Raw genomic sequence first — 14,898 nt, forward strand, 5'->3', positions numbered from 1 at the left:
GAAGTCAGGATGTGCCATGCTGATAGACGCATACCCAAAAAAGACTGAGTGCTGGAATCACATCAAAAGGGGCTTCAACAAAGGATTAGTGTATGGATGTGCACACTTATGCAACTATACTATTTTAGTTTTTTATTTTTACTTCCCTCCACCTAAAAGATTTCACTTTGTTGTTCAGCTGAGTTGTACAGTTTATAGGGCACATTAAAGGTGGAAAAAGTTCTGAAATGATTTATCTTTGTCATTTTGTTTACAACACAGAAACCTGATATTTTATCAGGGGTGTGTAGACTTTTTATATCCTCTGTAGGTTCACACTTGAGCTTTTTTTCAGTGCGTTTTCCAGTTTGCAGAAATCCATTACAGTTCTTTCACCATGATTTCATGTGGATCTGGTTCACGTCTATGCATTTTGAGCCAGTGCATCTTTTTTGAAAGGGTCAAGGACTCTTTATATCCACTGTATACGTAAAGTGCTGTGTAAATTGATGGTGCTATATAAGTACCTATAATAATAATCAAGGTTTATGGTTTTGGTGTGAAAAGGACCTTATATAAAGATCATATGATTACTGTGCCATATGGAGGAGGATTTCACCTAAAAGAAGAGGCTGGTTCAGCAGGGACTGGCCGAAGTTTGATCAGTGTGTGGCTGCCTCTAATCTCAGCTTGTTACCTGTATGAAAGAGACCTGGTAGTCAGAAATCCTGCTGAATGATAGGGGATCAAATACTTATTTCCCTCATGAACATGCAGATCAGTCATCATTTGTTAGACATGCATTTCTGCTGAATGTTTTGTTGCTATTCTCTCTCTCAGTGTTACAATACACTGAACATTCGATTTTTAGACCGATCATTTCTTTGTGAGTGGGCAAACACTCAAAATACACATTTCCTTTACCGTAGCACAATGGAAGCCAAGGTGTCTAGTGCATCCCCTCATCAATATATCAACAGTACAAACAAATGGCCCCAATCTATAACTGGCCTTCACAGCAACGAGCACATGGAAGGGAACAATAAAAGAGAAAAATTCCCAGCTCAACTTACCGACCAGCCTGCAACCAACCAAATTTAATTTTCCTCTTTTATTGTTCGGTTGGTTGCAGGCTGGTCGGTACGTTGAGCTGGGAATTTTCCTCTTTTATTGTTTGGTTGGTTGCAGGCTGGTCGGTAAGTTGAGCTGGGAATTTTCCTCTTTTATTGTTCGGTTGGTTGCAGGCTGGTCGATAAGTTGAGATGGGAATTTTCCTCTTTTATTGTTCGGTTGGTTGCAGGCTGGTCGATAAATTGAGCTGGGAATTTTCCTCTTTTATTGTTCCCTTCCATGTGCTCCTTGCTGTGAAGGCCAGTTACAGATTGGGGCCATTTGTTTAAACAATTCAATTCTGTAAATGACATTCATTTCCTAGTGTAGCTCCTCCTACATACAGATTTCAGTATTTGTCAGTGAAACACCATCCACAATATAGACAGAAATGCGGCGTCACCCTGAATGAGCCGACTGGTGGGAAACAAGATACCGTTTCTGAGAAAAACATCGCCCGCATTTATTGCAGGGGAACGGCTTTTCTCCGGTGTGACTTCTCTGGTGTTTAATAAGACTGTCTTTTTGAGGAAACCCTTTCCCACATTCAGAGCATGAAAACGGCTTTTCCCCCGTATGAGATCTCTGGTGTAATAGGAGGTTCCGTCTCAGCGTATACGACTTCCCGCATTCAGAACAGGAAAACGGCTTTTCAGACATGTGCGTCTTTTCATGATAGTTAAGATGAGATCTGGAGATGAAACATTTCCCGCACTCCACACAAGAATACGGCTTCTCTCCCGTGTGAACACGTTGATGCGTGATTAGGTTTTTTTTCCTAGAAAAACATCTCCAACATTCCGAACAGGAATACGGCCTCGCCCCCACGTGAGCCAGCTGGTGCGAAATAAGGCTTTGTCTGCAGGAAAAACATCTCCCGCATTCCGCGCAGCAAAACGGCTTCTCCCCCGTGTGACATCTCTGGTGTTTAATAAGACTGTCCTTGTGGGGAAAACATTTCCCGCACTCGGGGCATGAAAACGGCTTCTCTCCCGTGTGAGATCTGAGGTGGAAAATGAGGTTTCCTCTCTGAGCATAAGACTTTCCACATTCAGAGCATGAAAACGGCTTTTCAGACATGTGAGTCTTTTCATGGTAGTTAAGGTGAGTGCTAGTGGCAAAACATTTCCCGCACACTGAACATGAATATGGCTTCTCTCCCGTGTGCACATGCTGATGAGCAATCAGAGCTCCTTTTCGGGTAAAATGTTTTCCACATTCAGAACACGAAAACGGCTTCACCCCAGAATGAGTTCTCTGATGCGTTACTGCATCGGATTTCTGTCTAAAGCATCTCCCGCAATCGGGACATGAAAATGGTTTCTCTCCGGTGTGTGTCCTCTCGTGTTTAATAAGACTGGTCAACAGGGAAAAACAATGGCCGCATTCCGAGCACGTGTATGGCTTCTCTCCCGTGTGAACCCTTTTGTGTCTCATAAGAGACCATTTTGAAGAGAACAGTTTCCCGCATTCGAGACATAAAAAAGGGTTCATTCCGATGTGGGTTCTGTGGTGTTCAGTAAGAGCTTTTCTAGAAGGAAAACATTTCCCGCACTCAGAACAAGACTGGGGCTCCTTCGCCACGTGGGTCCTCCGGTGGGAAGCAAGATGAGCTTTCTGGTTAAAACGTTTGCCGCAGTCAGAACAAGGAAATGTTTCTCCCTCTCTGCAAACTGTGCGATGGGTGATGGGATGGGGGGGACTGGTAGAACTTCCCCCATTGGTCGGAGGACCACATAAAGGATCTGCAAGTGTTGGATGAAGAATTAGGGAGATGGGGCTTTCATTTAAAGAATCACAAGTCATATCATCTTCAGTTCTGTCATCCGTGGAGAGAATAGGAAGCTTTCCCATGCTATGTTCTCTAAACTGTCCATCTGCATGAAATAAGAAGTGAGAGAGAATAACTTCTGTGAATTAAAGTGGTTGTGAGCCAACTTTTGTGTTTTTTTGGGGGTTTTTTCTTTTTTAATGGTTGAACTGGATGGACTTTTGTCTTTTTTCAGCCAGACTACCCACATGGAAGAAAAATATATTTGAAATATATGTTAAAAATATTCTTCCCAAACATACTGCTATAATTTTGGCCATATTTAAAGACATGCAGTATATTTGAAATGTATGTATGTATTTCATGTATTTTGTAAAAAAAAACACATTTCAACATGCAGTATACTATATATATATATATATATATATATATATACTCATATATACATATATACATACACACACTGCATGTTGAAATGTGTTTTTTTACAAAATATATGAAAAATATATTTAAAAATAAATTTCAAATATACTGTATGTCTTTAAAAATACAAATCTACATTTTTGGAATGAATTTACAAATATATGTAAAAATATATGGTAAAATAACTTTTTTATATGTCAAAAAAAATCAAGAATATATTTTAAAAAAAACTTTTTAAAAATATATTTTTTTAAAGTATATTCTTTAGATTTTTTTAATATATAAAAAAGTCATTTTACATATATTTTTACATATATTTGTAAATGCATTCCAAAAATATAGATTTGTATTTTTAAAGACATACAGTATATTTGAAATGTATTTTTAAAAATATTTTTCATATATTTTGTAATAAAAATGCATTTCAACATGATATATATATATATATATATATATATATATATATATATATATATATATATATATATATTGAACACGTCCAAAATTGTAGCATTTAAAATATATGGCAATATATTTGGGAATAATATTTTTAAAATATATTTCAAATCTAGTTTTCTTCCATGTGGGTAACTATGTAACAATGAACCCTTCCATATCCCCAGTGAAGTGACTGGCCTCTGGTGATACACAGAGATGACACAAATCCTCCTACATAAGTTGTATGTGTTTATCTGCAGTATTCTCTTCTTTACATCTGTTCAAAGTGCTGAATTTATAAAGCTTGGCTGAAAGTACATATAAAAGGGGGCGGAGAGCTGAAATTACACACTGCTGAGCTCAGTGAGGAGAGCTCTGAGAGCTGATTGGAGGGAAGAGACACACCCCCCTCCACACAACACACAGGAACAGAGCTGAGGCTGTCAATCTGTTGGAGGTCCCTCCCCTGTCACCATTTTTCTCTTGTGTCAGGAAAACTTTTTAGAAGTGATTCATCCTGATAGTAAAGGAATGAAGCAGCAGACAGAAATGACACTTAGGGCCGGTTCACATATATGAGGATTGGATGCAGTTTGAACCGCATCCAATCCGCATGACATGTGAAATAACATTGCTTCCTGTGGTGCCTGTTAACAAATGTCCAGTACACTGGCAGTGTGGATTGAAAAAGTCATGTCCGATTTCTGAGCAGTGCGGTCCAGTTCTGGTGCAGATTATAGGCTATTGACATCTATGGGAACCATTTCTAAACCGCACACGTCATACTGTATCAAGTAGCTGTGAAACCTGAGCTTCACTCGCACCACACATGTGTGAATCAGCACTTAGTGCTCTGAACTGAGACAAGTACACACTATAGATGGATGTGCTTTGTTCATATTTCATGTCTGAGCTTTACACTTTAAATAGCAGGACATTTTAAAGATGTCAGGAGCCGATCATATCATGAAATATAAACAAGTGTTGCATTTGGCCTTTAAAATACAGATTGACACCGTGGGTGCTCAACCTGTGACCCTCCAGGTGTTGCGGAACCACAAGTCCGATCATGCCTCTGCCTTTGGGAGTCATGCGTGAAACTGTCAGCCTTACAATGCCTCATGGGACTTGTAGTTCTGCAACACCTGGAGGACCACAGGTTGAGCACCCATGACTTACACCTTTACTATATCTAAATTACTATCCTGATATTCTCCTACGAAAGAAAATGTCTCTGTGTGAAAACACAATCTGATTTACCTCCAAGATGATATTATGTAGTTTATGGATTGCTTCTGCATCAAGTATTTATTACTGACCTTTTCTGATCTCTATAGGGATTTCCTCCTCTTTAATCCTCACATGTTCTTCTTCCTCCTCCTCAGCTTTGATGTCTCTCTGAGTGTCTCCGGGATCTGTGAATAAAGATGAGAGTGAAGCCCCCTGTACTGAGATGTATGAGAGACCCCAGAGAGTGTGTGTGGGGGGAGACTGGTAACGTCTCAATGACATGATGTGAGGAGGAGAGCCGGAGTCTAAGGCCAGGTTCACATATGTGCGGCCGTTGTTTTGCGCGGGCACGAGAGCCCATTCATTTGAATGGACTTCCGTGCCCCCGGGCTGATCCCTGCACTTCTTCGGAAATCGCAGTCCGCGCGGGCACTGAGGTTCCCAGTACAGTTGCTGTTTCCAGTGAGGGTGGCATGCCATTAGAATTAATGTCACCCACTCGCGGGTCGGCATTCCTCTGTGTGGATGGTGCGGCTGCAGGTATTTGTGGGGTCTCACAGCAACACTACCCACACAGATGTGAACCAAGCCTGATAGCGGCTAATGGCTCCTGACCCCCCTACTGGGCACATAGTGTCCCCCTATTACTATCTACTGACAGAGGAGGGGGGAGAAGAAGAGATTGTTGTAGTGACTGAACAAGGAGGATCTGGGACTCTTCCCTGGATTTAGTGTTTATTCCTCACCTGTGCTGATCTCTGGAGGCATCTCCTCCTCCTTCCATGGCTCATAGCTGGAGTCTAATAGAGGCTGATGGCTCCTGACCCCCCTCACTGGGCACATACTCTCCCCCATTACTGTCTACTGACAGAGGAGGGGGGAGAAGAGATTGTTGTAGTGACTGAACAAGGAGGATCTGGGACTCTGCTCTGGATTTAGTGTTTATTCCTCACCTGTGCTGATCTCTGGAGAGATCTCCTCCTCCTTACATAGATCATCACCCATCACATACAGATCTTCAGCTTCTTCCTTTACTTCTACTTTAACTGTTAAAACTTCATTCTTAAAAATAGAAATTAATAAAAATACAATGATGCACTATGCCTTTGTATAATGTATTAAGGGCTCTTTCACACGGGCGTTCCATAGGTCCGTTTTTCATCTGTTTACGGATGAAAACTGACCCCCATGTATTTCTATGGACTTGCGGATGTAAACGGATGAACATCTTTTTACATCCGTTAATGTCCGCATCCGTTAACATCTATTTTTTTGAATGGAAGTAAACCCTAATTTTCTTCCACAAAAAAAACTGTAACGGACGAAAAACGGATGTCAACAGATGAAAACGGACCAAAAAACGGATGTAGATGGATGAAAATGGATCTAAACGGATGAAAAACAGATCTAAACACATGAAAAAATGGATGTAAATGGATAAAAAACCGGATGTAAACTCGTCCGTTTTTTCTTTCAAAAACCTTGACTGAACTGAAGAAGAAAAAACGGAACGCTCGTGTGAAAGGACCCTTAGTATAGTTGTTGAAGCATAATCTACCTGATCCTCCTGAGGGATCTCCTGATGTTCCTGTGCGGAGTCCCGGGAATTCAGAGGACGGGGACATCTCTCTGGGGAATTTCCCTTGCAGGATCCATCTGTAGGAAACGCACACACTGACTGAATACATTGTTTCTATGTCTTTATATCAGAGGATGTGTGTATCTAGGTGGATCCTCAATACAAGAAATGAAAATCTCCTCTTACCAGGTGATGTGAGGGGCAGCGGATTCTCCATCATGACGTCCTTCTACAGATCCTTCTGTCTTTGTGAATACTCCCACTCTTCTGTATCCCTTTGTCATTGAAATTGAAGTTTGTTTCCAAAGCACACACTGTCAAAAAAGCAGAGCAAGGTACATTGGGCTGAATGCTACACAGGCTTTTGTTTTGCAGGGATGTTGAATTTATATCGCCAAATGCTCGGCAAATGTAGTTCTGGGCGCTGGGCAGGTAGTTTTTTTTAACCTTCAGCACTGCTGCCACTTGATTGCTTTCACACAGCCCACTACCGTGCCAATCTCTGCCCCCTCCCATGTGAACCTCCCCCCATCTGCTCCACTTGCCCATCTGCGGGCCCAGGATTGGTTCACTGTGCACCGGTGGCTAGAGGGGAGAGAGGAGATCAGACATGTCCGCTCCACTCCCCTTCTTGTCATTATTATTATGCAGTATTTATATAGCGCCAACAGTTTGCTCAGAACTTTACAATATATAATAATATACAATGTGGCAGCACAGTGGCTAAATGGTTAGCACTTCCACCTCGCAGTAATAGGGTCATTGGTTCAAATCCCAACCACGGCACCACCTGCCTGCAGTTTGTATGTTCTCCCTGTGCCTGCGTGGGTTTCCTCCCACACTCCAAAAACATGCTGGTGGGTGAATTGGATCCTGTGTAAATTGGCCCTAGTATATGAATGTATGAATGTGAGTTAGGGACTTTAGATTGTACACCCCTTGAGGGTTAGGGACTGATGTGAATGTATAATATATATGTAAAGCACTGCATACATTGACGGCGCTATATACAGTGAAGGAAATAAGTATTTGCTCCTCTGCTGATTTTGAATGTTTGCCCACTCACAATGAAATGATCAGTCTAAAAATCGAATGTGCCGTGTATTGTAACACTGAGAGGCAGAATAGCAACAACAAATTCAGCAGAAATGCATGTCTAACAAATGATGACTGATTTGCATGTTCATGAGGGAAATAAGTATTTGATCCCCTTCACAAAACATGACTTAGCACTTGGTGGCAAATCCCTTGTTGGCAATCACAGAGGTCAGACGTTTCCTGTAGTTGGCCACCAGGTTTGCACACATCTCAGGAGGGATTTTGGCCCACTCCTGTTGGCAGATCCTCTCCAAGTCATTAAGGTTTGGTGGCTGACGTTTGGCAACTTGAACTTTCAGCTCCCTCCACAGATTTTCAATTGGATTAAGGTCTGGAGATTGGCTAGGCCACTCCAGGACCTCTATGTGCTTCTTCTTGAGCCACTCCTTTGTTGCCTTGGCCGTGTGTTTTGGGTCATTGTCATGCTGGAACACCCATCCACGACCCATTTTCAATGCCCTGGCTCAGGGAAGAAGGTTCTCACCCAAGATTTGACGGTACATTGCCTCGTCTATCGTCCCTTTTTTGTGGTGCAGTTGTCCTGTCCCCTTAGCAAAAAAACACCCCCAAAGCAGAATGTTTCCACCACGTTTGACAGTTGGGATGGTGTTCTTGGGGTCATAGGCAGCATTCCTCCTCCTCCAAATACGGCGAGTTGAGTTGATGCCAAAGAGCTCGATTTTGGTCTCATCTGACCACAACACTTCCAACCAGTCCTCCTCTGCATCATTCAGATGTCCAGTGGAAAACTTCAGACGGGCCTGGACATGTCCTTTCTTGAGCAGAGGGACCTTGCGGGCACTGCAGGATTTCAATCCTTGTCGGCGTAGTGTGTTACCAATTGTTTTCTTGGTGACTGTGGTCCCAGCTGCCTGGAGATCATTGACAAGATCCCCACGTATAGTTCTGGGATGATTCCTCACTGTTCTCATGATCATTGACACTCCACTAGGTGAGATCGTCCATGGTGCACCAGACCTAAGGAGACTGACAGTTGTTTTGTGTTTCTTCCATTTGCGAATGATTGCACCAACTGTTGTCACCTTCTCACCAAGCTGCTTGGCGTTAGTTTGGTAGCCCAGTCCAGCCTTGTGTAGGTCTACAATCTTGTCCCTGACATCCTTGGACAGCTCTTTGGTCTTTGCCATGGTGGAGAGTTTGGAATCTGATTGTTTGATTGCTCCTGTGGACAGGTGTCTTTTATACAGGTAACAAAATGAGATTGGCAGCACTCCATTTAGGAGACTGCTTCTAATCTCAGCTTGTTACCTGTATGAAAGACACCTGGTAGCCAGAAATCCTGCTGAATGATAGGGGATCAAACACTTACTTCCCTTATGAACATGCAAATCAGTCATCATTTGTTAGACATGCATTTCTGCTGAATTTGTTGTTGCTATTCTGTCTCTCAGTGTTACAATACACCGAACATTCGATTTTTAGACTGATCATTTCTTTGTGAGTGGGCGGACATTCAAAATCAGCAGGGGAGCAAATACGCATTTCCTTCACTGTAAGTACCTGAAATAAATAAATATAATGGGGGACAATACAGTTCAATACAAGAGGGTTAGGAAGGCCCTGATCCTTGGAGCTTGTCCTGACCCAGAAGTGACGTTATGACCTAAGGACCAGTTCACACTCCATGCATTTTAGTTGCTTTTTTGCTGCATCCAAAACGCACAGAAAGTAGGTGATATGGTTGTCAATGTCATAGGTTACATCACTGCTTACAGTTCCAGTGCATTCCGAATGCAGAAAAAAAAACTAGAACAGGCTGCCTTTTTCCTGCACAGAACTGTACTGTAACGCGGTAAAACACATCAAAAATGCTCCGGAACGCACCAAAAACGCACCAGAACGCGCCAAAACGTGCATGCGGAAACACATCCGGAACGCATCTTGACTGCGTTTCTATAGTGTGAACCGACCCTAAAAGCCACAACGGCCAGTCCTGCACTGATGAGATCTAACAAATCTGAACTGAGTGCAATTTGTGATAAAAATGTATATAATTTTAGGGATTATGTCCCCAGTGGCATCCTCCCCATCCCCCCATCCAATGTTTTCCACATCAGATGATGATGTGTGAAGGTGACATGATCCCCCCCATCCAGTCCACACACAGTGCTGGGACCCCCTTTTCTCATAATAAAAAGACATTATTACCTCCTCCTCACTGGGCACACACTCTCCACACTCACACCACTGGAAAGTCTTGGAAAAATCAGCTCCAATTCCAAAGACGTCCTCAGGGCTACAACAAAATGGCGGACAGCCTTCTTGCAACTGACACTTCCTGCAGTTACAAGGCAGACGGGCGCCCTCAAGTGGTGTCTATACACTACTACGCCACCTAAATCACTAACTATAGATTGCAAGATTATTTAGTCAGGCCGTTCTGCGTCACTAAGGCAACCAGGAGGAGGCTGGGCGGCCGTGGAAAGCAAACACCGGAAGTCAGAGTAGTGTTTCCTGTGTAGGTGGAGTATTGTGATCATAGAGGGGGGAATTTTTGGTGTTGAGGGTTTCCTGAATATTTCTGGTCTGAGCTACAAAAATAAATACATCTCAGTACTGAATTTTCATTATTGTTCTCTGTAGTTTCCCTCAAACCGGCCAGATTGTTGGTGTCATTGTTTTGGTGTAGATCAGGAGATGAGAGGAAATGTCTGGTTGTCATGGCAATACCTCCCATCACATCCTTCTGTCCAGATGTCCTCTGTGTTATGGAAGGAGGAAAGTCCCTCCAGATAAGTCATTCTTTAATATATCCGTAGATGTGCTCAACCTTCACAAGAACATATATATATAAATACACGATATTGCCCCAAGTATTGGGCCGCCAGCCTTTCCACACACATGACCTTTAATGGCCCCTCCCAGTCTTAGTCCGTAGGGATCAATATTGAGTTGGCCCCGCCCTTTGCAGCTATAACAGCTTCAACTCTTCTGGGAAGGCCGTCCACAAGGTTTAGGAGGGTGTCTATGGGAAGGTTGGACCATTCTTCCAGAAGCACATTTGTCAGGTCAGGCACTGATGTCAGGGGAGGAGGCCTGGCTCGCAGTCTCCGCTCTAATTTATCCCAAAGGTGTTCTATGGGGTTGAGGTCAGGACTCTGTGCAGGCCAGTCAAGTTCCTCCACCCCAAACTGGCTCCTCCATGTCTTTATGGACCTTGCTTTGTGCACTGGTGGGCAGTCATGTGGGAACAGGAAGGTCCATCCCCAAACTCTTCCCACAAAGTTGGGAGCATGAAATTGTCCAAAGTGTCGCCTTAAGAGGTCCCTTCACTGGAACTAGGGGGCCAAGCCCAACCCCTGAAAAACAACCCCACACCATAATCCCCCCTCCACCAAACTTTACACTTGGCACAATGCAGTCAGGCAAGTACCGTTCTCCTTGCTTCCACTTTGTTATAATCCTACTAACAGTTGAGTGTGGAATATTTAGTAGCCAGGAAATGTCATGGATGGACTTATTGCCCAGGTGGCCACCTGTCACGGGACCACGCTTTGAGTCACTGAGCTCCTGAGAGCGACCCATTCTTTCACCAATGTTTGTAGAAGCAGTCTGCATGCCTAGGGGCTGGATTATATACACCTGTGTACATGGAGGGGATTGGAACACCTGAATCACATGATTTGGAGGGCTGGCCCAATACTTTTGGCAATATAGTGTGTATATATATATATATATACAGTTGTGTTCAAAATAATAGCAGTCAGACATCACTAACCTGATCAATCACTGTTTTTGGTACAAATGATATTTCTACATGGCAAATAATTTACTAGCACGTGTAGTAGAGTAATAGAAATCCAACAGACCCAACAGTCATGACATGCATGCTGCTGATTCTGTGTAATTGAATCACTAATTGAAAGGGGCATGTTCAAAATAATAGCAGTGTGGAGTTCTATTAGTGAGGTCATTCATTCTTTGAAAAACAGGTGGCAATTATTGCCCTTATTTAAGGAAGGAAGGCAGCAAATGTTGTACATGCTGGTTACAGTGCATTTCTCTCTGAAATTCTGAGGAAAATGGGTCGTTCCAGACATTGTTCAGAAGAACAGCGTACCTTGATTAAAAAGTTGATTGGAGAGGGGAAAACATATAAAGAAGTGCAGAAAATGATAGGCTGCTCAGCTAAAATGATTGCAAATGCTTTAAAATGGCAACCAAAACCTGAAAGACGTGGAAGAAAGCAAAAAACTACCATTCGAATGGATAGAAGAATAGCCAAAATGGCAAGGACTCAGCCAACAATCAGCTCCAGGAAGATCAAAGAAGGTGTAAAGTTACCTGTGAGTACTGTTACAATTAGAAGACCCCTATGTGAAGCCAAGCTATCTGCAAGAAGCCCCCGCAAAGTCCCACTGTTGAAAAAAAGACATGTGCTGAAGAGGTTACAATTTGCCAAAGAGCACATTGACTGGCCTAAAGAGAAATGGTGCAACATTTTGTGGACTGATGAAGTAAGATTGTTCTTTTTGGGTCTAGTGGCCGGAGACAGTTTGTCAGACGACCCCCAAACACTGAATTCAAGCCACAGTACACTGTGAAGACAGTGAAGCATGGTGGTGCAAGCATCATGATATGGGGATGTTTCTCATACTACGGTGTTGGGCCTATTTATTGCATACCAGGGATCATGGATCAGTTTGAATACATCAGAATACTTGAAGAGGTCATGCTGCCTTATGCTGAAGAGGAAATGCTCTTGAAATGGGTGTTCCAACAAGACAACGACCCCAAACACACCAGTAAACGTGCAACATCTTGGTTCCAGACCAACAAGATTGACGTTATGGAGTGGCCAGCCCAATCCCTGGATCTTAATCCAATAGAAAACCTGTAGGGTGACATCAAAAATGCAGTTTCTGAGGCAAAACCAAGAAATAGAGAAGAACTGTGGAATGTAGTCCAATCATCCTGGGCTGGAATACCTGTTCACAGGTGCCAGAAGTTGGTTGACTCCATGCAACACAGATGTACAGCAGTTCTCAGAAACAGTGCTTATACAACTAAATATTCATTAAGTGATTCAAAGGAAAGCAAAATCTTCAAACATTTTTCAGTTTATATAGTGAATGTTTGAGTTTGTAAAGAAGAATACAAACACTGCTATTTTTTTGAACACTCTAATATTCACTTTTCTTCCATTTTTTTAGAGGAACAACACAAATTTGATATATTTTTCTTCATGTTTTGATTTGGAATAGAATGTGTAGTGTTCCCAATGCATTTGTGTGTATGGAAATAAAAGCTATTAGAAGGATTTTGAGCTTTATTCACTTTTTTCAACACACTGCTATTATTTTGAACACAACTGTATATATACACCGATATTCACCGTTAGGTGAATAATTTTATCTCTTACAGTGGCATCAGAAAGTGGATGGAATATATTAGGCAGCAAGTGAATATGTTGTCCCTGAAGTTGATATGTTGAAAGCAGAAAATATGATCATCACAGTTTTGTGTGTATGGGGCTGTATGACCGCAGACCGCTCAGGGTGTCCATGCTGACCTGTGTCCATAGTCAAAAGAGCCTATAATGGGCAAGTGAGCATCAGAATTGGACCACAGAGCAATGGAAGAAGGTGGCCTAGTCTGATGAATCGTGTTTTCTTTTACATCATGTGGATGGCCAGGTGCGTCACTTACCTGGGGAAGAGATGGCACCAGGATGCAGTATGGGAAGAGGGCAAGCCAGTGTAGGCAGTGTGATGTTTTAGGCAATGTTCTGCTGGGAAACCTTGGCTCCTGCCATTCATGTGGATGTTAGTTTGACATGTACCACCTACCTTAACATTGTTGCTCACCAAGTACACCCCTTCATGGAAACGGAATTCCCTGATGGCGGTGGCCTCTTTCAGCAGGATAATGTGCCCTACCACACTTCAAAAATGGTCCAAGAATGGTTTGAGGAACACCAATGAGTTTGAGGTGTTGACTTGGCCTCAAAATTCTCCAGATCTCAATCCATTCAGCATCTGTGGGATGTGCTGGAAAAACACGTCTGATCCAATGAAGGCCCCACCTCACAACTTACAGGACCTGCTACTGCCACGGCATACCTTCTTCAGAGGTCTTGTGGAGTACATGCCTGAACTCAGAGTTGCTGCATCAGAGGCGAGAAAGCTGCCCAGTGTATTGTTTTGTAGAGGTGCTCCTTACTTGGCAGGTAGTTTCATTGTAAAGGTGAACTATGCCTTTAAAAGAAGCAGCTTGTCTTGTGAGGAGCATAGTGTCCGCCCGTTCCAACTACTGGAAGGACTGGCTGTCGTGACATCATGATCCTAGCTACAATCCTTTCTAAAGGCCTTTGCTTCAGGTGGGGTTTACATTTCCATACAGGTCTAAGACACGAAGGCCCATTTACACTTGCTTTCAGCGCCTACCACTTCAACGGGCTTTTTGTATGTGTTTTTGATGCTTCTGTGATGCTTTTTTGAAGCTTGGCAAATGCCCTGTGGGTGTGTTGATTTGCGATTTGTTTTAAAGGGAGATCCCCAGCTCATCAGTTCCCCCTACTCAGCAGATCTCCAGCTCATTAGTACCCCTGTTGAGAAGATCCCCAACTCAATGGTACCCTCGTTCAGCAGAACTCGTGCTCAGTAGCAACCCCCAGCTCTTCTGATCCCCTACTCAGTAGTAACCCCTAGCTCTGCTCATCTCTGACTAGTAACCCCAGCTCCGCTGTTCTCCCACTCAATATTACCGCCAGCTCTACTGATCTCCCACTCAGTAGTAACCCCCAGCTCTGCTGATCTTCCACTCAGTAGTAACCCCCAGCTCTCCTGATCTTCCACTCAGTAGTAAGCTCCAGCTCTCCTGATCTTCCACTCAGTAGTAAGCCCCAGCTCTCCTGATCTTCCACTCAGTAGTAATCCCAAGCTCTGCTGATCTTCCACTCAGTAGTAACCCCCAGCTCTGCTGATCCCTCATTCATTAGTAACCCCCAGCTCTGCTGATCTCCCACTCAGTAGTAACCCCCAGCTCTGCTGATCCCCCACTTAGTAGTAAACCCCAGCTCTGCTGATCTTCCACTCAGTAGTAACCCCCAGCTCTGCTGATCCCCCACTTAGTAGTAACCCCCAGCTCTGCTGATCTCCCAGTCAGTCGTAACCCCCAGTTCTGCTGATCTCCCACTCAGTAGTAACCCCCAGTTCTGCTGATCCCCCATTCTTTAGTAACCCCCAGCTCTGCTGATCCCCCACTTAGTAGTAACCCCCAGCTCTGCTGATCTCCCAGTCAGTCGTAA

At 43.3% G+C, this 14,898-nt stretch overlaps 1 protein-coding gene across 1 annotated transcript; it reads right to left on the reverse strand.

The window, feature by feature from the left end:
- Positions 1-210: 210 nt before the first annotated feature.
- Positions 211-9,917, reverse strand: LOC149466160 (uncharacterized). The gene is made up of 6 exons (XM_089672782.1): positions 9,798-9,917; positions 6,717-6,844; positions 6,510-6,607; positions 5,905-6,013; positions 5,041-5,136; positions 211-2,966 (listed from the first exon to the last, which is right to left on the reverse strand). Exons 2-6 carry the CDS (start codon positions 6,748-6,750, stop codon positions 1,489-1,491), a joined length of 1,815 nt encoding a protein of 604 aa, XP_089528908.1. The 5' UTR covers positions 6,751-6,844; positions 9,798-9,917; the 3' UTR covers positions 211-1,488.
- Positions 9,918-14,898: the final 4,981 nt, after the last annotated feature.

The sequence above is a fragment of the Staurois parvus genome, unplaced genomic scaffold (genome assembly GCF_062004578.1).
Source record: "Staurois parvus isolate SC_StPar_1 unplaced genomic scaffold, SC_StPar_1.0 ptg000132l, whole genome shotgun sequence".
Classification (NCBI taxonomy): domain Eukaryota; kingdom Metazoa; phylum Chordata; class Amphibia; order Anura; family Ranidae; genus Staurois; species Staurois parvus.

Bases quoted from the DNA above. Each gene is read 5' to 3' on its own strand.
- LOC149466160 (XM_089672782.1), bottom strand. From the start codon at position 6,750: ATGATGGAGAATCCGCTGCCCCTCACATCACCTG. The intron at 6,608-6,716 runs GTAAGAGGAGAT...CGTTTCCTACAG, and splicing joins GCTGCCCCTCACATCACCTG to ATGGATCCTGCAAGGGAAAT. The intron at 2,967-5,040 runs GTCAGTAATAAA...TATTTCATGCAG, and splicing joins CCCTATAGAGATCAGAAAAG to ATGGACAGTTTAGAGAACAT.